This window comes from Eulemur rufifrons, chromosome 20 (genome assembly GCF_041146395.1).
Source record: "Eulemur rufifrons isolate Redbay chromosome 20, OSU_ERuf_1, whole genome shotgun sequence".
Classification (NCBI taxonomy): domain Eukaryota; kingdom Metazoa; phylum Chordata; class Mammalia; order Primates; family Lemuridae; genus Eulemur; species Eulemur rufifrons.
In genome coordinates this window covers 18,184,817-18,207,069 of record NC_091002.1, presented here as the reverse complement: position 1 = coordinate 18,207,069, position 22,253 = coordinate 18,184,817, and the positions used below count along the sequence as shown (strand labels likewise).

General features: G+C 57.6%; 1 protein-coding gene across 2 annotated transcripts in view; it reads left to right on the top strand.

Moving 5' to 3' along the window:
• Positions 1 to 21,047, top strand: part of PLCG1 (phospholipase C gamma 1) — a 40,593-nt gene extending 19,546 nt beyond the window's left edge. Inside the window, exons 3-33 of one of the 2 annotated variants that reach the window (XM_069496434.1) lie at positions 2,755 to 2,907; positions 3,020 to 3,113; positions 3,274 to 3,321; positions 5,537 to 5,621; positions 5,734 to 5,817; positions 6,045 to 6,079; positions 6,305 to 6,377; positions 6,476 to 6,577; positions 6,806 to 6,924; positions 7,012 to 7,097; positions 7,171 to 7,291; positions 7,964 to 8,132; positions 8,270 to 8,392; positions 8,476 to 8,577; positions 8,669 to 8,856; positions 9,168 to 9,368; positions 9,446 to 9,565; positions 9,649 to 9,829; positions 10,806 to 10,883; positions 11,661 to 11,764; positions 11,943 to 12,039; positions 12,321 to 12,390; positions 12,945 to 13,102; positions 14,663 to 14,759; positions 14,909 to 15,133; positions 15,217 to 15,365; positions 16,320 to 16,434; positions 16,544 to 16,705; positions 16,808 to 16,896; positions 17,005 to 17,189; positions 17,357 to 21,047. In XM_069496434.1, the coding sequence (XP_069352535.1) occupies positions 2,755 to 2,907; positions 3,020 to 3,113; positions 3,274 to 3,321; positions 5,537 to 5,621; positions 5,734 to 5,817; positions 6,045 to 6,079; positions 6,305 to 6,377; positions 6,476 to 6,577; positions 6,806 to 6,924; positions 7,012 to 7,097; positions 7,171 to 7,291; positions 7,964 to 8,132; positions 8,270 to 8,392; positions 8,476 to 8,577; positions 8,669 to 8,856; positions 9,168 to 9,368; positions 9,446 to 9,565; positions 9,649 to 9,829; positions 10,806 to 10,883; positions 11,661 to 11,764; positions 11,943 to 12,039; positions 12,321 to 12,390; positions 12,945 to 13,102; positions 14,663 to 14,759; positions 14,909 to 15,133; positions 15,217 to 15,365; positions 16,320 to 16,434; positions 16,544 to 16,705; positions 16,808 to 16,896; positions 17,005 to 17,189; positions 17,357 to 17,399 (3,656 nt within the window). In that variant the 3' untranslated portion in view covers positions 17,400 to 21,047. Of the gene's footprint in view, positions 1 to 2,754; positions 2,908 to 3,019; positions 3,114 to 3,273; positions 3,322 to 5,536; positions 5,622 to 5,733; positions 5,818 to 6,044; positions 6,080 to 6,304; positions 6,378 to 6,475; positions 6,578 to 6,805; positions 6,925 to 7,011; positions 7,098 to 7,170; positions 7,292 to 7,963; positions 8,133 to 8,269; positions 8,393 to 8,475; positions 8,578 to 8,668; positions 8,857 to 9,167; positions 9,369 to 9,445; positions 9,566 to 9,648; positions 9,830 to 10,805; positions 10,884 to 11,660; positions 11,765 to 11,942; positions 12,040 to 12,320; positions 12,391 to 12,944; positions 13,103 to 14,662; positions 14,760 to 14,908; positions 15,134 to 15,216; positions 15,366 to 16,319; positions 16,435 to 16,543; positions 16,706 to 16,807; positions 16,897 to 17,001; positions 17,190 to 17,356 lie in introns of both variants that reach the window. The other variant, XM_069496433.1, reaches the window with a different exon arrangement.
• The last annotated feature ends 1,206 nt before the right edge of the window (positions 21,048 to 22,253 follow it).

Here is a 22,253-nt window from a genome sequence, read left to right as displayed (position 1 = left end):
ACCAGTCCTGGCTCTCTCGGGAAAGGGGACCTCACTGTATTTGTTCTGGGAGGCGGGAGGATTGGGGAAGGGGGGCAAGGTTGGGAGGTGGCACAGGATATGGCTTTCAAGAACCTAGTAGAGCATCTCACCCTGCTCCCAGGGCCTTTCCAGGCTGCTCTTGGCTTTATGCGATTGAGGGGCATCAGGGCCAGGCTGGTACCTCCTTATGGGAAGAAGTACAAAAAGTAGGAACTTGGAAGAGTTGGAGGCTTAGCCTTGACCTACTCTGTGCCTTACCTAGTCCCTGTCTTGGACAGGTGCCTGTTCTACCTTCAGAGTGGCCTCAGTGGAAATGGGCCCAGGAGCACAGAGCAGGTTGGAAGCTCACTTAGGGCCCGTTGGCAGTATATGCGTTGTGTGGGTGTGTGCTCGCCTGCGCGTATGTGTGTACATGCTCACCTTTGCAAGAAGGTGTGGGAGGGGGATGACAGCAGCTCTGCACCGGAAGAGCATGCTAGTTTCTGTTTGAAAGGGCAGAGTTTGTGGTTGTTCTGCAGTTTCTGATCTGGGCATTTCCCCTGGTGGAAGCTCTTCTTCCGTCCTTGGAAGCGCTCTGTTCTCAAGCTGGGTCTCTGTGACCCAGTTCTCCCCACTCTGTCTCTGCCTGAGTGTAACTCTTCATTTTTATTCCATCCCCATTTTGTTGCCCCTTGTCCTACCTGTGTGCCTGCTGTTTTCATCTGTACATTTAGTCATTCAGCAAGCACTGAAGGTGCCCTGCCTGGCCAGGGAGATGAGGAATGTATGTATGCAGAGTTGCACGAGGCAGCAGGAGTAGGATTACTGCGGGAAGGAGCTTCTCAGTTGGGCCTGTGACAGGAGAGATTGGAGCCTGGAGGTGGACATTCCCGGCTAGGGATCAGGGTGAGATGGGGACAGGAAGCACTAGCTGTTCTTGCCCTGGGTTGGGCTTAGTTTGGAAGGGATAGAGGACGGGAGGGCAAAAGATGGGGAGGCAAAGCATGGAGCCCCATCTAGAAGAGCCTTGCAGGCGGCACAGGAGCATGTTCTCATGAGGCTGGCAGTGGGCAGCCTTGGGAAGGGATTGAAAGGGTCTAAGGGGTCAGAACAATGCTTTATGAACATTCAGAAGATTCAGGAAAGATGGCCAATTGGTGAGACCTGGAGGGCAGAGCAGCCAGCAGGAACGTCAGGACTCTTGGCTAGGGGACAAGCCAGAGGGATTTGCCAGGGGACAGAAGTCAGGCCCAGGTGGAATCAGTAATATTGTGTCAGGGCATCTGGGGTTAGGGCCAGAAGCAGTGCCCATTGTTCCGGGTGGATAGATGGGGATTGCTGTGGCTGTGGCCAGAGGTGCAGGACAGGAAGAGAGTGTGCCTGGGGGAGCTGTGCCCCTTAGGACATGCCAGCCAGGTCGGTGTGCAGTTTGGGCCGGGAGGCCTCCTAGGATAGGGGCTGGCCGGGCAGAGTGCTGGCACTGCCCTGGTTCCAAATGTTCTAGGCCAGTCTGGGTTTAGAGCATTGTAGGAGGCACCAGAACCAAGGGAGTCCTCAAAGAGTCATTTCTGTGGGCCAAGCCAAGCTTCTTCCCCCTGGGCTCTCTGGCCAGGAAGGCCTTCCGTGTACTGGAGAGTGCCCTCGCGACCTGTCCGTGCGAGCCCGTGTGCCTGAGCAAACCTTGGTGAGGGAGCAGAGGACTCGGCACCGGATGAGCCCCTTCCATGTGCCACGGATGATGCTGGGTGCTTTTGGCTGTTACAGCTTTTGATCTTACCGACATCTTCCTGACACTGTTACTTTTCTTCACAAATGAAGCAGTGGGGCAGAGTGGCTGTCACTCTGCTGAGATCACACAGCTCATATGAGGTGGAGCTAAGATTCTACACCAGGCAGTCTCACCCCAGAGCTTGTGCTTGTTTTTTTCACCACCCTGCCTTCTAGAGAACCCAGTCAAGCCCTTTGCTTTGTAGGTGGTGAAACTGAGACTGTGAGAAGTACAGTGAGTCACTCAGCATCTCTCAAGTTAGTGGCTGAGGGAGGTCATCTGCCATTCAGGCCTGTGTATGTCCCTGGCTGTGCCATGTGGGGGCCAGGGGAGTGTGCAGGGGCCCTTTGATAGCTAAGATAAGGAAGTGGTCTCAAGCCAACAGTGGGCTAGGCCCAAGATGGCTGCAGCACTTGGACAACTGCTGCCTCTAGAGGATTAGGCCTCCCCCTGAGACTTGTGTGGGGATGTCTTTAGCGGGCAGGGCATTTCAGGGACGAACCGGTTCTCTGGGCCTGAGCCTACTTCATCCCAGGGATACTGAGGCCCGTGTTGACCTACCCAGCCCCAGCCCTGCGCCTGGGACTTTATGATTTGCTTTGTGTGTACTTTGTGTCAGGCAGTGGTCCTCATGAACAGCCTTGGGTCTGCATTTCTCCTTCTGGAGTCCAGCTGTTTTCCAGGTCAAAGTGTCCAGCTTGTATTATCAGCAAGAGAACAAAGATGGGGAAGGGACACCACACAGAGCTCCCTGTCCCCAGATTGCCCTCTCAGCCCTTAGCATTCGTCTCTCGTTAGACTCAGCCCAGCTCTTTTATCATCCACTGTGACTGAGTGGTCTTGGCTCTGCCCCTGGAGGGGGGTATCTCTCTTCGTGGTCCCTCCCTGAGGGAGAATGGAATGAGTAGGGAAGCCAGGCTGCCCCACTTTCCCTGCTGATTCTGGGAGACCCCAGCCTGACCTTGACCTTTTTACTACCTTCCTAGTTGATATTCGTGAAATCAAGGAGATCCGCCCAGGGAAGACCTCACGGGACTTTGATCGCTATCAAGAGGACCCTGCTTTCCGGCCAGACCAGTCACACTGCTTTGTCATCCTCTATGGGATGGAATTCCGCCTGAAGACCCTGAGCCTGCAAGGTGGGGGTCCAGGGGCTGGAGGAGGTAGGGGTAGTTGAGGGGAATGCCCGCTGGCCCCTGGCCCAGCGGAAGGTACGTGCCTTCAGCTCAGCTGTTCACCTCTTGCTCACAGCCACATCTGAGGATGAGGTGAACATGTGGATCAAGGGCTTATCTTGGCTAATGGAGGACACATTGCAGGCAGCCACACCCCTGCAGATTGAGCGGTAAGGACCACCCCTGATTGGGTCAGGGCTGAGGCATTAGGCACCAGGAGCACGGATGGCCGGCCTTGGTGGCCTTGGTGCGCCCAGACACTGCCTGGTGATCTCCCCAGGCCTAGCCCTCGTTGGGGAAACGGCCCTCACCTCAGGCTGCTCTCTCTAGGTGGCTCCGGAAGCAGTTCTACTCAGTGGACCGGAATCGTGAGGATCGGTAAGTGCTGAGCTGCGGCTCTAGCCCGGCAGGGTAGGTGGGCGCAGCCAGAACAGTAGCCAGGCCTCTGAGCAGCTGTCTGGAGAGCCAGAGGACCCTGGGGACCTACCTGAGCCGGGGCTGTGGAGTAGGCAAGCAGCTCTGGTACAGGTTGCTTTCTGCCGAAAGCCCTCTGGCCTTGGTGCAAGCTGGTGAGAGGCCAGCGACAGTGTGCCGTGTGCCCTGCCACTGTGGGCAGAGAGACTGGATGTGCAGAACTGGCTCTGGGTGTACTGGAGGCGAGGATCAAGGTGGCCTGCAGCATATGAGGAGTGTCTTGAAGCTCACGGCTTTGAGGCCTGGGAAGGGGGGAGCAAAGACCAGATCATGTGGGTGCTGCACCACTGTGAGGCCCTTTGATTGTCCTGAGAGAGATGGGAAGCCGTAGAAGGGTTCTGACGGGAGGAGTGACATGATCCACTTAGAGTTGCTCAGGGTCACTCTGGCCGCTCTGTGGAGAGTTCAGTTAGGAGTTGCCTCAGCACTCTAAGTAGAAGATGAAAGGACCGGGATCAAGATGGTAATGTAGGAAGTAGCTGGATTTTGGCTATATTGTATTTCAAAGATAGAGCCAAAAAGTATTTCCTAACAGATTGATCTTGGGGTATGACAGAGAGGAGTCGAGGATAACAGTGCACTCTTTGGCTTGAGCAACTGCCAAATGGAGTTGCTGCTGATTAAGATGGGAAGACTGGGGAGGAGCCCATTTGGGGGAAGCTCAGGGGTTTGGTTTGGGGTGTGGTAAGTTTCTGCCAGCTGTTGAGGTAGAGGTGTTGAGTAGGCAGGTGGGCAGAATGAGTTTAGGGGAGAAGTTGGGCCTGGAGGTGCTAACTCAGGACCATACAGGTGACACTGAAAGCCACGGGGCTGGGTGAGAGCACCCAGGGGGCAAGTGTAGCACGAAAAGGGAAGAGCTCCAGTGGCTGATCCCAGGCCACTCCCATATCAGGGATCGGGGGTGAGTGGCAGCCTGTGAGGTGAGAGGAAAGCCCAGAGAGTGTCGAGTTCTGGCAGCCTGGGAAGAAGGGAATGGTGAAAACAGAGTGGACCCTGGATTCAGCAACATGGAGGGAAGAGCAGTGTCGGCACAGTGGTGAGGGCTTGAGAGGTGAAGGGAGCAAGCAGGACTTTTGCGAGGAGTTTGCCATGGAGGGACGGAGGGAGGGGGTGGCAGTGGAGAGGTAAGCAGGGGCGAGACTTAGCAGGCTGCTCACATGCCAGTGGGAAAAAGTACGCAGGAGAAAAGGTTGGTGACACAGGAAAAACTAGGACGCCGACAGCACCTGCCTCCTGGATGTTGAGAGCCAGGGGAGACGGCACCTGCGCAGAGGGGCGCTTGCTGGGCAGCTTGACCACTCAGTGCAGGGTGGAGCCCCTCGGGGAATTTTGATGCCCCTTGCCAGCTATTGGGGCTGGAGGAGGAGGTGCTGCCACACCTCCCTCCCTGATGCCACCTTCCAGGAGAGAAAGCCTCCTTTCTCCCATCCCACCCTTCCTGTTGCCAGGTCCAGCAATGTCCCCTAGCCCCGCATCCTGGGCAGGGCACCCCTGCAGCGCAGGCATACTTGTTCTCTGAGTCTTTTCCTGGAGCCAGCACCCTGTCCTGCCCCAGGAGATGCCCAGTAACCGGCAGGCGTATCTGGCTGGGCACGCCCATCCCCCTGCCTCCCCACCCCTTGCACTGGGTGCTGACAGGGCCAGGGGCAGAGGGGCAGCAGGTTCTGAGGACCAGACTCCCAGCATCCCAGCGGGCAGCAGGTGGGGAACTCACTGCTAAGCTGCCCATCATGGGGACTTTGTGAGTGAGCCCTGCCCTCTGTCCTGGATGGGCCGAATCCACCTTGGAGAGTCCTCGGCATAGTCCTGAGCAGTGCTGGGGGAGGGGAGGCCTGGACAGGAGTCTTCCTTCCTCCCATGCCTGACCTGCTTTACTGAGCCTGGTCACTCCTTCCTTGCCAGAATCATGGGCTTTTCTTTGTTCAGCTGAGGAAACTGAGGCCCAGGGGAAGGAAGGGACTTCGCTTGATCACCCCATGGTCTGATCTAGTCTTGCTCTCAGGACTCTGGGTTCGCCAAATAGTGTTGTTTACCTGTCCGGCCCCAGGTGGGCTCTGCCCATAGGTTAGAGGTCATGAGAAGCTGGATGAGGCCACTGGGGATGTCTCTGTTTTCTCAGTATATCAGCCAAGGACCTGAAGAACATGCTATCCCAGGTCAACTACCGGGTCCCCAACATGCGCTTCCTCCGAGAGCGGCTGACGGTAAGGGCCATCCAGGGCCATCAGCAGGCTGGGGAAGGGAAGGCCAAGAGCCCCTTGTGGGCGGGGGTGTGGGGGTGGTGTCTGAGCGGTGGCCCTGCTCTGTTCTGTGCAGGACCTGGAGCAGCGCAGCGGGGACATCACCTATGGGCAGTTTGCTCAGCTGTACCGCAGCCTCATGTACAGCGCCCAGAAGACGGTGCATGGCCACCTGCCCTCCCCTGGCCCTTGCCCCGTTCCTCCGTCCACCCCAGCCCTGCCCGCCTCAGCCCTGCTGCCCTGCTTGGGGGCTTTTGGGTACCATCTCTCCGGCGTTTCTCCTCTCGAGGCCTACCCCATCTGCTGCCCCAACCTCTCTTCCTGAGAGCCCCTTTCCCACGTCGCCTCCCCGGGGCTCTTACCCTGACCAGGTTCTGTTTCCTGCAGATGGACCTCCCCTTCTTGGAAGCCAGTGCCCTGAGGTTTGGTTTGGAGCTGGGAGGTGGGGTTCTCCCCTGGGCCACCCTTTATGTCTCCCCTGGGTGATTCCCAATCCAGGTGGGAGGCAGTGGGAGCGGTGAGCCATGCTGGCCCATTCTGGCAGCTCTGCTGGCTGGGAGTTGGGCTCTGCCTTTCAAGGGGCCCCTTGCTGTCTGTCAACCGTGCTAGCCAGCTGGCTGCCAGGCACTTACCTTCTCTCCCTGCAGGGCTGGGGAGCGGCCAGAGCTTTGCCGAGTGTCCCTTCCTGAGTTCCAGCAGTTCCTCCTCGACTACCAGGGGGTATGGCTGGACTGGGCCTGGGCCAGGGTGTCAGGCTGGGGCAGGGCTCAGCACTAACTGGAGGCTTCTCCTATGCCCCACCCTTTCCACCCCATCAGGAGCTATGGGCTGTAGACCGCCTCCAGGTGCAAGAGTTCATGCTCAGCTTTCTCCGAGACCCCTTGCGAGAGATTGAAGAACCATACTTCTTTCTGGATGAGGCAAGCCCACCTTCCCCTCCTGGCAGAGAATGGGTGGGGGCGACCAGAACCTCCCCTGGGCCCCAGGAGTTAGACTCTCCTTCGGGAGACCACCTCATTCCTACCTACTGTCCACCTTGGCCACCCCAGCTGAGACTTGGCACCCTGTCTTTTGCCCCCACCCCCTATACTGGGTGGGTCAGGGCAGGGGCTCATTTTCTCTTCCCTTCCACATTTGTTCCTGGACAGTTTGTCACCTTCCTGTTCTCCAAAGAGAACAGTGTGTGGAATACCCAGCTGGATGCGGTGTGCCCGGACACCATGAACAACCCTCTGTCCCACTACTGGATCTCCTCCTCGCACAACACGTGAGTGTGGCTCCCGCAGCCCCACCCAGCCCCTTCTCAGGAGAGCGGAGGGCCCATCTGACCACCTGCCTCTCCTTACCTATCCAGGTACCTGACTGGGGACCAGTTCTCCAGTGAGTCCTCCCTAGAAGCCTACGCTCGCTGCCTGCGGATGGGCTGTCGCTGCATTGAGTGTGCGTGGGGGCCAGGGCTGGGGGAGGGAGGTGGGGGGCCTGCCCGCTTGACTGTGGCGATGCTGCTCCCCAGTGGACTGCTGGGATGGCCCGGATGGGATGCCGGTCATTTACCATGGACACACCCTCACCACCAAGATCAAGTTCTCAGACGTCCTGCACACCATCAAGGAGCATGCCTTTGTGGCCTCAGAGTGAGTGGGGGTGGAGGACCCCAGGGTTAACTTGGCTCTAGCTCTCTCCCACCTAGGACAGAAGGCAGAGGGACCCGTCAAGTGCCCTGTCCCTACTTCCTTGCTTTTCATATCTGTCTTGGCCTCTCCTCCTCTCTTCTGCGTCCTTGGCCCACCCTCTTCCTGGGTGCTTTAGCCTGGAGAACACACTCAGCATTCACACTCTTCTCATCTTCAGGAAACATCTCTTTAGCCCTGGTCTCCTTAGGCCAGTATCCTGCCAACTCCTTTCCCTTCACAGCCCAGAGAGTTGTCTGCATCCCCAGTATCCTGCTCCTTAATTTCTGTGGTCACTAGTCTCTCTTACCTCACTGAAGAGAGCCCCAGGGGCCCTTTCCTAGCTGAATTTGGAGTCGTCTTCTCATCACTCTGACCTCTTTGATGTGGAATCTCTCTCTTGCACTGCTGGGCAGCCTCCATGGTTGCACCAACTCTGGGGACTCCCTTCCACAGCAGCTGCCACTGCCCCTGTAGCACAAAGCCCCTCCACCCTGCCAGTGGCCATGGCCTGCCTCCTCTCTGGGACAGTGTTTATAGACAAAGTGTCCTTAGGTCATTGGCTCCCAACACTTCACTCTGTGACCCTGCAGAATTACAAGGTCTGTGTCATTGTGCTTGTCCCCTACCCTGCAGGTACCCCGTCATCCTGTCCATCGAGGACCACTGCAGCATTGCCCAGCAGAGGAACATGGCCCAGTACTTCAAGAAGGTGCTTGGGGACATGCTCCTCACCAAGCCCGTGGACATCGCCGCTGATGGGCTGCCCTCACCCAACCAGCTCAAGAGGAAGATCCTCATCAAGGTAGGGGTGGGGGCTTGCGGGGCCTCACTTCTCAGTGCCGCTTCCAGGCCGCAGCTCCACTGCTGGTCCAGGCCAGGGTGAGGAAGTGGGGCTGGGCCTGGGGCTGGCATTGCCATATCCTGGCCTGCTCCCCGCAGCACAAGAAGCTGGCTGAGGGCAGTGCCTACGAGGAGGTGCCTACGTCCGTGATGTACTCTGAGAACGACATTAGCAACTCCATCAAGAATGGCATCCTCTACCTGGAGGACCCTGTGAACCACGTGAGGCCCAGGCCGGGCTGGGCATGGTGGGGCCAGTCACTGAGAGGACCCCAGCTCACGGGCCCTCCTTCGGTCTGTTCCAGGAATGGTATCCCCACTACTTTGTCCTGACCAGCAGCAAGATCTACTACTCTGAGGAGACCAGCAGTGACCAGGGCAACGAGGATGAGGAGGAGCCCAAGGAGGTGAGGGCACAGCCCAGGCTGGGGGCTGGGCCAGGTCAGGGCTGGGGTCAGAGGCACTGAATGTCTTCACTGTTGCCGTCCCCCCTCACAGGTCAGCAGCAGCACAGAGCTGCACTCCAACGAGAAGTGGTTCCACGGGAAGCTTGGGGCGGGGCGGGATGGGCGGCACATAGCTGAGCGCCTGCTCACCGAGTACTGCATCGAGACCGGGGCCCCCGACGGCTCCTTCCTGGTGCGAGAGAGTGAGACCTTCGTGGGCGACTACACGCTCTCTTTCTGGTAACCACTCCCAGTGCCGATGCACACGCTCGGTCCACGTGTGTACATAGACACAGCACCACCCAGAGATAACCAGTTAACATTTGGGCCTTTTGTTCCTCTTGTTCTTACATGGAACATAATTCCATCTACACACACACACCTCTCTGGTTAGTGTGAAGCCCTCCTGCCCTCCTGCAGGACTGTCCCAGCCTGAGCTCCTGGGGACGCTGGCCTCCCTCTGTGAGGCTCGATGCCTCGCTTGGGGTGGAAGATGGTGCTCGAGGCCCTGGCCTGTTCCTCACAGCCTCCCCTCACCTGTCTTCCCCCAGGCGGAACGGGAAGGTCCAGCACTGCCGCATCCACTCCCGGCAGGATGCTGGGACCCCCAAGTTCTTCTTGACGGACAACCTCGTCTTTGACTCCCTCTACGACCTCATCACGCACTACCAGCAGGTGCCCCTGCGCTGCAACGAGTTTGAGATGCGCCTTTCAGAGCCTGTCCCACAGACCAACGCCCACGAGAGCAAAGAGTGAGGGAAGGGACGGGGCATGGGCAGGGTGGCCATGGGGGTGGTGCTGGCGAGGGCCTGACTCTGCCTGTCCTCAGGTGGTACCATGCAAGCCTGACCAGAGCACAAGCCGAGCACATGCTGATGCGTGTCCCCCGGGATGGGGCCTTTCTGGTGCGGAAACGGAATGAACCTAACTCATACGCCATCTCTTTCCGGTGAGGAATGTGGCCCTGGGGTGTGGTGCCTCACCTGGGACTGGGCTGCGCTGATCCTGTGTGACTGTCCTTTCCTTCTGAAGGGCTGAGGGCAAGATCAAGCACTGCCGCGTCCAGCAGGAGGGCCAGACTGTGATGCTGGGGAACTCGGAGTTTGACAGCCTTGTTGACCTCATTAGCTACTACGAGAAGCATCCGCTGTACCGAAAGATGAAGCTGCGCTATCCCATCAACGAGGAGGCGCTGGAGAAGATTGGCACAGCTGTGAGGGGGCTGTGGTGGAGGGGCCGTGGCGGGGGAGTCAGGAGAGGCCCAGAATCAGACATTCACTGCATAATCTGGGGGTGCATGGCGGGTGTTGAAGGAGCTCTTATGAGGGCTCCTGAGCCCAGCTGGGAGCTACGGTGTGGGTAGCAGAAGGGTGTCCTGAAGGGGTGACATCTGAGCTGTGTCTGCAAGGATGGGGAAAGGCATGCAAGCAGAGGGATCCCCGTGACCCCAAGTGTGGGGTGAGGAGGTTCCAGAGAACCCCACAAGGACCGGCGCACACGTGCTGGAGGCTTATGTAGCTGGGCTTGGCCTGGACTCTGTCCCAGGGCAGAGGAGAGCAGGCTGTACAGATGTGGTCATGGAGATTGCTCTGGTGCCTGGTGTGAGGGCGAAACCACAGGAGGTGAGACTAGTGAGGGAAGAAGGCAGGACCGACGGCACGGGGGTGATGAGGGCCGTCCGTGGGCTTGGACAGAAGGAAGGAGTCTAGGATGGGAGATCAGTTGAGAGACTCTTACCCTCAGTGGACACGTGTAGCCTGTTGTCCGCCAGGGCCTGGGGCTCAGGTGGAGGAGAGGGAGGCAGCAGTGTGCTGGGGGGTGGGGAGGTGCTTCCCGACCTCGGGCTTAGCGAACCGATGAGCCACTAAACGACAGCACTGAACGTGGGGAGCCTGTGGGGCCCAGCTCCACGTGTCTCAGAAGCAGTGGAGGTTTGGGCATTCAGGAACTGGGAGAGAGATTTCAGAATTGTGGAGTGGGCCTCAAGGGTAAGAATGTGGAGAAAGGAGAGGGGGTGAGACCAGGCCCCTAAGGCCATCCCCATTGAGGTTGGGGGACCCCAGTGGACGTCAGGTGTCAGCGACGTGGGCAGACTTGGCGGCCAGTGAGGAAGGGTACGTGGGGTCCAGCAACTGCTTTGCACCTCTGGGCTGTGGAGCGTGAAATAACCCATGGTGTCCTGTTTCCAGGAGCCCGACTACGGGGCCCTGTATGAGGGACGCAACCCTGGCTTCTACGTAGAGGCGAACCCTATGCCGACTTTCAAGGTACATTTCAGGCGTCTGGCACAGGAAGCCGGGGAGGGTCCCCAGCTGCTTGGGGCTCACATTTCTGTGGTCTTTGTGGAGAAGTGGTGGTTGTGGTTTTCCGAGGCCCAAGAGGTTGTGAGAGATTGTGTGTGGGGAGCAACCGCAGGTCTCCCAGGGCCAACCCACTCCCTAGCCCCTGTCCCTTGGGTCAGCACTGACCCTTCCAGACTGTTCCCCAAGGGTGGTCTCTGTTTCCTCCCTGGGCAGCAGCAGGGCAGGCGGTGGGAGCACATTGGCCACTCACTGCCTGGCCTCATCTAGATCTGTCATGCAGGATCTTCCTCTTTCTGCCTTTTTCTCTGAGGTGGAGGAGCCTGTGCCCTCTTCCTCACCCCCTCCCCTCAGGAGCAGGGGACCTGGGAGAAGTTTCCTCTTTGCACTTCCCACGTGAGGAATGACAGGGTCCCAGCCATGCCTGTAGGCTTGCAGGTTCCGGGAAGGTGCTCAGGGCAACAAGACGCTGCTTTCCTGGCCTGCCAGCTCTGACTCCTGGGAGCAGATTCACGGTTTTCCCTGGGGCGCAGGGCAGAGTTTGCAAGGTTCCGCCTGGATCTTGGGGAGCTTCCCTGGCGGAGATTCTACCTCACCCTGATCGTATGCGTCTCATAGCGTCTGTGCAGGGCAGTGGCATCTCCCACGGGGAAACCCAAGCACATGTGTGTGTACACGTGAGGCCCCAGGTCAGGAGTGGCAGGGAGTCCTCTCTGCTGTAACCAGTGCCTCTCACTTCTGCAGTGTGCCGTCAAAGCCCTCTTTGACTACAAGGCCCAGAGAGACGACGAGCTGACCTTTACCAAGAGTGCTATCATCCAGAACGTGGAGAAGCAGGAGGGAGGCTGGTGAGCCTGGTCCCAGAGAGCCTGTGGTGTGGGGAGTCGGGCGTCCTGGGCCCCGGTGGGCTGGCACCGAGAGGAGTGTTGGTCCCATGTGTGCACAGCAGTGCCTGGCTCAGTTGTGGGGGCTCCTCGTGGGAGTTGGAGGTGGCTGCTGGGGCTCAGCACTCTGTGGCTCCCGCAGGTGGCGAGGGGACTACGGAGGGAAGAAGCAGCTGTGGTTCCCATCAAACTACGTGGAAGAGATGGTCAGCCCAGTGGCGCTGGAGCCTGAGAGGGAGGTGAGACCAGAGCCACGTGGGTGGGACGGGATTCCCAGCCCAGTCTCCTCTGCGCGTGCCCATCACACACGGTCCCAGGCACGCCTGTGTGTACACAGACACGGGCCGTCAAACGGGCCAGTCACACCTCGTGTGGCCATGCTCATGGTCTCCAGCATACCCGTGCCACATTCGGCAGTCATGGGTACACCCACAAGATGTATTGTCACGGGCACACGGACGTCCCCTCACGCACGTATGCAGTAGCCATGCTGACCATCCATGGTCCTTGCTTCCCACAGCACTTGGACGAGAACAGCCCCTTGGGGGACTTGCTGCGGGGGGTCTTGGATGTGCCGGCTTGTCAGATTGGTGAGCACCCATCCCTTTCTCTCGCCCACTGTTGCTTAGAGTGAGGCTCTCCTTCGTGTGTCTCTCCTGCTCCTAGAGAGGAAGCGATGGCTGAACCCCAAAGGCTGCCCTCACTCCAAGCTCTCCCCATGCTGTGGACACCCCTGTGTCACCCCCAGCTTTGATCCCTGCATGCTTGCCCTGTGCCCGGCACTGTGCAGCCAGTCAGAATCGGCAGACAGCAGAGATGCCGATGGCTGGCTGATAGCCACTGTCCTAATGGGTTGGGCCACGGGGTGTGACAGAGGCTTGAGGTGGGGTGGGGAAGGGGACACGGCCCAAGGAAGAGGCGCGAGTCAGGCAGAGCTGGCTGGAACGCTGGCTCCACCGTGACCAGCAGACTCGTTTCTGAGTTGCAGCATCCTCTCTACAGTGGGCCTGCAGAGCAGCCTTCTCCACTCTCAGGTGGGGAGGAGGAAACAGGATGAGATAGACTCATCTGAGCCAGTGCCTGGGCTGTGGAGCGGAGGGCAGAGATGTGTGTCTGCAGCTCCCGTTGTCTCTCCCCCTCCCAGCCATCCGTCCCGAGGGCAAGAACAACCGGCTCTTCGTCTTCTCCATCAGCATGGCCTCAGTGCCCCAGTGGTCCCTGGATGTTGCTGCCGACTCCCAGGAGGAGCTGCAGGACTGGGTGAAAAAGATCCGTGAAGTGGCCCAGACTGCAGATGCCAGGGTTAGAACCTGCTGGAGCCTGGAGTGTGTTGGTGGGGGGTTGTGTGGGCAGCCCCGAGGCCTCCAGCTACCCGCACCAGTCCCCTCGGAGCAGAGGGGCAGCTGACTGCCTGTGCCGCCCAGGCCGTGGCCCCTGCCTTAGGTGGGGGTCTGGAAGAAACAGACACACAGACAGCAGTGTGGTGTGTTTAGCTGTGGAGTTTGAGAGACCATGGCTCGTCCAAGTCAGTCTGCTTAGTGGGCAGTTGGGTACACAAGGCCAGAGCTAACAGAAGTCCTGGGCTGGAAGCAGGAACGGGGCCCAGAGATGCAGGCGGGACGAGGTGACATAGAGTAGGAAGAGGGTGTGGGACAGACTGCTGGGAAGCATCACGTGTGCGGCTATCGGTGGGGAAGGGAGCTCAGGCAGGGCTGGCCAGAGAGGCTGGAGGCTGCTGGGGGAAGAGGAGAGTCTGCTGTGTGGAGGGCTACAGAGGTAGGGACAGGCACTATAAAAACCTGAAAGTGCCTGTTGGATTTAGCAGCAGCAAGTAGCCCTGGTGACACTACTGAGCTGTGTCAGTGGCATGGCTGGGGTTGACAGCTGTGGGCAGCAGGGAGTCTAGAGTGGTAAAGGCACAGCCTCTGTAGGGCCTGGCCATGAGGCAGAGCACGTCTGGCTCTTACGTGAACAGCTGAAGGAGCGAGCAGGGCATGGGAGGTGGAGCCCAAGCTTAGATGGAAGGACCAGCTTTCTGGAGGCAGGAGGCCTCTTCCACTGAGCCCGAGGGAACAGAGAGAGAAGTATTCTCCAGGGTAAGGGAATTCCTGCTTGACGGCTGTTCCACCGAGTGCATTTGGCGGGTGGGTCTGTGGCTGCTTTGGAAAACAGGAACCTGGAAGCCAAGCAGAGAAGGGCTGGCATGCTGAGGACTCTGCCAGGGTGTGCCTGGAAGGGAAGGTGCTGGCAGACCAGGTGGGGAAGGGCTGGATCCTGGGGTCTAAGCTGGCGAGGGAAGGAGGAGTCTGAATATAGGAGCTGCTGAGAGAAGAACGTGGGTAGAAAGTGGACCTCCAGGAGGGAGAAGATGGGAAGGGGTCCTTGGTGGGCCGCTGGCTGAGATTCGGTGTGGTGGGCAGGTGGTTTTGTGTGGGTGGGGGGCGCTGAGGCAGTGAGGATGATCCTTAAAGCCACAGATGGAGACTGAACCAGGGGCCCCGTCCCCAGTGCAGTCACGGGTAACCTAGGGCAGTTTTGCCCAGGGATGAGGCTGGGTAACGAATGATCACAAGGTATCATCGGGCAGTGTAGCCAACCCCATGATCCCTAAGAGGTCACTGGGGACATTGGTGTTGATAATTCCACCCCCTAAGAGGGTTGGAGGGCAAGCCATCTCCTCAGTGACAGAGAAGAGGAAGGATGATTCTAGGAGGAGGCTGAGGACACGGGGGCCCTGGTTTACTGTCAGTGGAATCTGGAAGGTGCAGGGGAGGGGGAAGGGGCCAGAGCGCCTGCAGCGTGGGCATGCACAACCCGGCAGGGCTCCAGCCTGGTGTTACAGGGCCTTGTGTGTGTCACCAGCTCACCGAGGGGAAGATGATGGAACGGAGGAAGAAGATCGCCCTGGAGCTCTCTGAGCTTGTCGTCTACTGCCGGCCTGTTCCCTTCGATGAAGAGAGTAAGGGCCAGGGCCCAGGTGGGGTGTGCATGTGCCTCGGGGGCCCGGTGGCGCGGGCACCCTCCATGGTGGGTGCCAAGGGAGTGTTTCATGCCCCCTGGTCCTGCCTGGGAGGCAGTCTCTGTAAGTGTTCTCCCTGTCTGGCCCAGAGATTGGCACAGAACGTGCCTGCTACCGGGACATGTCATCCTTTCCGGAAACCAAGGCTGAGAAATACGTGAACAAGGCTAAAGGCAAGAAGTTCCTCCAGTACAATCGGCTGCAGCTCTCCCGCATCTACCCCAAGGGCCAGCGGCTGGACTCCTCCAATTACGATCCTTTGCCCATGTGGATCTGTGGCAGTCAGCTCGTGGCCCTCAACTTCCAGACCCCAGGTGAGGAGGTGCCCTGTGGGGCAGGGCGGGGAGGGCTCTGTGGGGCAGGTGGGCTGGAATGCACCGTAACCTGGCCCTTCCAGACAAGCCTATGCAGATGAACCAGGCCCTCTTCATGGCTGGCAGGCACTGTGGCTACGTGCTGCAGCCAGGCACTATGCGCGACGAGGCCTTTGACCCCTTTGACAAGAGCAGCCTCCGAGGGCTGGAGCCATGTGCCATCTGTATTGAGGTGGGTGCTGTTCATCTGGGCTCCAGGGTGGGAAAGGGGCTCCTCAGCTGGGGTGTGTTTTTGCCGAGCTCACCAAACGTGAGTTTGAAGAGTCAAGGCTCAGGGGCTGGTGAGTGTGACAGAGCAGCACTTTCTCTGTCTCATACGGGGGAAGGGCCGCAGGAGCTGGGCTGCACTTTGGAGCTTGAGGAAGACATAACTGTCCTCTGCTGTTGAAAGGCAGCTGCAGGCCCCCCTTTGGGGCTGGGCTCCAGGTGGCATAAGGCAGAAGCAGCTGGGCCTATAGTGGCCAGTTCTTGGTACCAAGGAGTCAGGCTGTCCAGTGGGGCCGAGCTGTGAGTGGCCACTGCCTGGCAGGAATAGGCTGGTCAGCGTGGCAGATAGGCAGGAGCTCGGGACCAGTGGTGAGCTAGAGGCCTGTCCTCAGGAACAAGCTGGAACTAGGCTTGAGAGTGACCAGCAGCCCCCACACCCCTTCCAGCACCCCCCCCACCCCGAGCTCTCACTCATTTGGAGCCATCCTTGAGCACCCCAGCGCGCCCCTGGTAAAAAGCTGTGACCAAGGCCAGCCCGGTGCTGTGGGGCCAGGACGGGTGGGGTTGAGCAGAGTCTTGAAGAAGTAGGGAGACACCATGGGGTGACATCTTCCAAGAAGAGGAGGTTTTTATTTTTCTTAAGGGGAAGTAATTTAAGATTTCCATGTTAGACATGGATTTAATGTGAAGTGGATTGCAAACCATGTGAAAATTTTGGCTAAAGCTAAAGTTTCTTCAAATAAACTTCTATGTACAATAGCTGCTCTGGGCCGCCTAGGGCCCTGCTGCAGTAAGGACTTTATGGGCAGTGTCCTTGAGGCCCAGTAGAGGGTGCACTGCCTCTACTTCACAGATGCTCCCTGAGCCTTGGCAGTAGGGGACTTGGACAGTCCCAGGCCCATCTTTGCCTGCCTCACAGGTGCTGGGGGCCCGGCATCTGCCGAAGAATGGCCGAGGCATTGTGTGTCCTTTCGTGGAGATTGAGGTGGCTGGAGCTGAGTATGACAACGCTAAGCAGAAGACAGAGTTTGTGGGTGAGTCTGCCTTCCCCAGTCATCCTCTAGGGGCAGGGAAAGCCCCTCCCCATCAGTCACCTCATCTCCTCCCAGGGTGGCCTGAAGCCTTTTCCCCTTGCTTCTGCAGTGGACAATGGACTTAACCCCATGTGGCCGGCCAAGCCCTTCCTCTTCCAGATCAGTAACCCTGAGTTTGCCTTCCTGCGCTTCGTGGTATATGAGGAAGACATGTTTAGTGACCAGAATTTCCTGGCTCAGGCTACTTTCCCAGTAAAAGGCCTGAAGACAGGTGAGGACCCTTCTACAGCGTCCCCTGATCTTGCTGCCAGGGTTGGCTGGGCCCCTTGCTCAGCTCCTTGCTGGGCTGAGAGCCAGGCTTTCCCCCTCCCAGGATACAGAGCGGTGCCTTTGAAGAACAACTACAGTGAGGACCTGGAGTTGGCCTCCCTGCTTATCAAGATCGACGTTTTCCCTGCCAAGGTAACTGCAGCCGGGTGGCCGGCCTAGGGTGGGAGGAGAGCCAGGCAGCAGCCTGCCCAGGTGCAGAGGAGTCATTGCCCTCTTGTGCACCTGCCCTTGTTGAAGCAGGAAAACGGTGACCTCAGTCCCTTCAGTGGTACGTCCCTGCGGGAGCGGGGCTCAGATGCCTCAGGCCAGCTGTTTCACGGCCGGGCCCGGGAAGGCTCCTTTGAAGCCCGCTACCAGCAGCCATTTGAGGACTTCCGCATCTCCCAGGAGCATCTCACAGACCATTTTGACAGTCGGGAACGAAGGTGAGGGCGCTGGAGGGGTGCTAGAGCCAGAAGACGGTGGCTAGGGCCTACTGCAGTGTCTTTCTCCTGGGTTGAAAAGTTACAGTTGTCTGGCTTTGGGCCAGACCATTATCCCATGGGGCTGCAAGGGCCAGCTGCCAGTAAGGATACTCTTCCCTTCTGTCCAGGGCCCCAAGAAGGACTCGGGTCAATGGAGACAACCGCCTCTAGTCGTGCCCCCGCCTCGTGGGAGAGCAGCAGGTGCTGCACGCCTCATGGAATGCCGTGAACGGGGTTCTTCGGAAGCGGCCTGCTGTGGCAGCGTGGCTGGCCTTGCAGCCTGGATTGCAGCAGTGAATGCTAGACAGAAACCAAGCCATCGCCGAGATGTATTACCGTTGGGGGCCTCCGTGCCCCAGCTCCGAGTGAAGGCAAAAACTGTACTGTGTCTCGCATTAAGCACACACATCTGGCCCTGACTTCTGGAGATGAATCCTTCCATCTCGTCGGGCCAGGACCTAAAGCCCCTTGGAGAGAGAGGCTGCCTCAACCAGTGGCACAGGAGGCTCTAAGGAGCCGCTGACATTCCTGAGAGTGGAGGAGGAGCCTTGCTGGGCCAGGGAAACAAAGTTTACATTGTCCTGTAGCTTTAAAACCACAGCTGGGCAGGGGGAGCGGGCACACGCCCCTGCAGTTTGGCCCTGGAGCCAGGGTGGGGGAGTGCAGGGCCTGTGTGGAGAAGGGCTCTGCCCTGCCCGAGGAGGAGGAGGACACAGCACAAGGGCACATTGCCCATGGCCGGGAACACCACCTAGCCTGAAAGATACAGGGGATCATGTTAAAAATAGCAGTATTATTTTTCTTCTCAATGGTATTGTAACTAAGTTATTTACTCCTCTTGCTCCTCACCCTTGTAGGGAGACCTCGGAGTAGAGCCTTTGAGAGGAGAGCGACAGGTCACCTGCTGTGTGGGGAGGGCTCGGTTTGGGACGTTAAGGCACTGTCAGGAATCGGGGTAGGGGTCAGGAAGAGAAGAAATAACAGAGCCTATTCTGGTGAGGTTTTTTGTTTTCTGTTTTTAACGCAAAGAAAATTCCTATGCTTTCCCTTAGGAATGAAAAAGGGATTTAAGGAGTTGCCTGCCTCATGGGGAGGTGGGGGCAGGCAGTCAGGTGCTGAATGAAGCTGCTGCACTTGCTGCAGCTTCGGCCTAGGCTAAAACGTTCCAAGGAGGGAGACGGGAAGGTTGGGAAGGCAGTCCCCACCTCTGAGGACAGAGGCTGGGGCCCAGGCCCGTGGGCGCAAAGGTGCCTCACAGCATAGCCAGCATTCAGCACACGCAAACCCACTGCCCACGTTTGGGCTCAGGGTTGGCCATTTGCTAGTTCTGCTGCCCTCTTAAGATCTGACTGCCAAATAAATCATCCTCATGTCCTTTTTCCTTTAATTTGTATGCTTTTGGGGGTGTAGGAAAGCCTCTTACCTGGGGACAATTGCCTGGTGATTATTCTGCAATAGAAGCAGGTGGGGAGTTTCTGGAAACCTCTCAGGTCAAGCGAATCTTACCTCCTCTGGGCTAACAGGAGGGGTGAAGCTACCCTCGCCCCTGCCCGTCCTCCGAGGGTGTGGCTGGACAGAGTGCATCCTGCCCGGGAGCAAGCCCAGGTTCTCCGTGGCCGGCCGGCTGCGGTGAGGAGCAGGAAGCAATGGGAGCCCCTTCCCAGGTCCACAGAAACTGCTCCTTCCAAAAAAGGAGCATCTGTTGTGCGTTGCCAGCTGCCACTCTGGTTGCCTCTATAATTTGCAGCTGAAAACTGCCCAGAACGTGGTTGAAAAGGCCCTTCTCTTCCCGAGGCTCTGTTTTCGTAGTCTGTACTGGGATGGAACAAAATTACGCCACACACAGTTTAAAATAGTTCACGTCATCTACTGAACTAGATATGACGGCCAGTGTCCACGCTTGGTTGGGTTCTTGCGGGCCCCATGGCTTGCTTCTTAGAGCTTCATGGTCCCAGCTTAGAGAGGAGGGTGGTCTTTTCCCACACCCAGGAAGCTGATGGGTGGGAACTTACCAGGGTTCTCATGCTACATGTTTTCCTGCTCCAGATCCTTACGGCCCTTTCCTAATCAGAAGGAAGAGCGCTGTGCTGGCCCTGCAGGGCCTGTCTGCATTGTGATGTCCTTGGCTTGCTGGTGTTGACCACTTTGATTTCCATCAATACATACCTCCATTTACTGAACAAGTGTCCTGCAGTAGGACCTGGGGGAGGCACAGCTCTGCCTTCCCCGAAGCAGTTTCGTAGACCGGAGGCTTGCCGGTCATGGCTCTTTACAACATAGCCTTTGTCTGTCACTGCAAATGCTTTGATTCTTGTTCTTAGTGGAAAACGTGTCAACCCTCAGTAAAGCACATTGAAAGATCACTTTCATTTTAGATTCCTCCAGACAGACCTGACAATTGTTGATTGACCCAGAGGCCCAACAAGGGCGTGTGTTGGTCGCGGAGACCCTTCCTGGGGTGGCTGCATGTCCTAGAATCTGGTTACTTGCCTCACCTGGCCTATTGCGGTCTCAGCCCTGACAGCACATGCGCACCACCCAGCAGCTGAAAAACACCAGTACCTGCAGCCTCAGCACGGGTCTTGTTCAAAAGCTCCGAAGGTGGTTTGAACTCGTAGTCAGGGTTGAGAGTCACTGATTTTGGCGGAGGAAGCCAAAAGAGCAGGGTCAGGAGAGGGCAAGTCGGTGGCACCAGGGCACAGGCAAAGCAGCGGGCTGGCTCCCCTGTTGCTCCACACACTGACAGCACCAGCGGGACCGGCACTTGGCTGGGTGGCAGGGCTTTGCTCCCACCAGCTTTCACCCAAGGGACACAAGTGAGCATTGCCTACAGCATCAGGGTTGCGCTGCCCCTGCCACTGGACTGAGGGCTGCCCTGTGGGAAGGCAGGAGGAACAGTTTCTGACTCCAGGAACCAGCCCTTAACAAGTACCTGTGGCCATGAGCAGGCGCCTCCTTCCTGACCAGGCGCATTCCTGAACATCACCTGAGGGCTGGGCCTAGACACTCACTTTCACCTTGAGCCCATCATCTCGTTACTATCATTCTGTAGAGGGAAAAAAATAAGTATCAGGTTATCCTACCAAACTGACTTGGTGAACAAAATACAGTCATGCGTCTTCCACATTTTAAGTAAATAGATTAAGCACTATCTCAGCCTGAGAGTCTTCTCCCTGGGTCCTCCCCTAGCAATCCCCAGGGGACTCATGCCCAGGGGTTGATCTGGGCATTCTGTTCCTTGCCTAGAGGCCTCTCAGCTGCCCCAGGGAAGCCCACTGCAACCCCCTCCTGGCCACTACTGCCAGCTCCACCCACGGTGTGTCCCAGGTGAGCCACTGTCTGAGTCTGCCACAATGGGGTCCAGCTGATGGGCTCCCCCCGTTTCACACCAGGTTGATCTAAGGCTCTGTAGGTTCAACACACAAGTGCTTCCCCAAGACCTAAGTTGGCCTCTGGAAGGACCAAGTCAAGAACAGGCCCTGGTGTCCAGAATCGCCACCCTTGGACAGACCACTGCCACGCCTTGGTCTGGCTCCACCCCGGGTGATTTCGTCTCAGGGATCCCCCTTTCCTTCCACTACAGGCCCTTAGGGCCACCCCTGCAAAATTCACTTGCTTTGGATCTTGGAAATTGGGGCTTCCTCCAACTTACTCCTCCAGAAGGGCCCTGGGTCCTGGTGCATGGTCAACAACCCCTTGCCCAGTGACAACCTCTGCTTGTCAGCACTTACCTACCTCACAGGAAAAAAAAAACTTGCCAGTGTTCGCTCACTAGATACCTGATGATACCAAGTGTAACTCAGTTTGCCTTTCTTCAGTGCAATTTCTAAGACAACATAGCTCTTTCACGTAGCAGCCATTGCAGTGAACTCAACAATGCAGGAAAAGGTGAACTGGAACTTTCCTCAGGGAAACTGCCTCACTTGTCCATCGGAGTTTTAAGGTCGGTCTTCGCAGAATAAATAAGATGTGAAATGTTTTTAGCTTTTTTTCTGACTCTCCCACAAAATAAGTCAGCAGATGTGAAATGTTATTTACATCTTTATTTAGCAACAATCAAAAGGTTTGAAGTACCGTTGAGTCCCATTTCAAATTGTACAAGCAATTTGTCCCTGCTCCCCTCCCTCATCCAGATCCACAAGATACAAACTCTAGGAAATGTGCAATTTGCATTAGAAATAGCAGCATCCCCACAGGGGACTTTGTGAGGCCTGGAGATTCAGCCCAAAGAGGGCAACTCCACTCTTCCTGCCTCAGCACCACCACAGTCCAAACCAAAGTCAAGTTCCATCTTTCTGTTAAAAAGACATTTACCCAGGGCAAAGAATTACCGTTCTAGCCAGGCCTGCATGACAGTACACCATTTCCTTGGTTCGGGCTCTCCTGCTTGGCCACAGCAGGAGATGGGATCCTCTTGTACAGTTTGGCTAAATGTCAGTTTGCCTCCAGACAGTGACAGGGCAGTTGCCTTTTAGCACCAAGATGATCACTTCTTCGGCTGTCTCCGGGAGACAGGGAGCGCACCAACAGCAACCGCTTGGCAGTTCCTCCCCAGCCTCGCTTCTCAGCAGTCTGGCTACGGGAACAAAGGGGTCTGCCCTGAAGACCAGAATGCAAATGGGCACTAGAAAACCAGGAGTGGGGACCTTGTCAGGATCTGCAGGCCTTTGGCAACCTCCCTGACTTCCACAAAGGCTGCGCTCAGTGAAACTCTCAATGAACAATGGCCGGCAGGAGAGAGAGGAAGGTTGGCATGTTTTCTCTTTTAAATAACAATTATGGCACAGTCTGACCCTCCTGACCCAGCTGAACAAAGCGACTGCTCAGAAGAGTGGCAGGAACCCGCTGCACAGGGGCGACGTTTCTCCCCAGCCCTGGCCCAGCTCCACGGGGCGCGACCTGAGTGCCATGCGGGATCCCGGCGGAGGAGGGGGTGCTAGCTCTCCACGCTCCTGCCCACAGTCTCCCGTGGGGCTTTCGCCCTGTTCCAAGCAAACTGCAAGAACGGGAGCTGTGTGGGTAGGA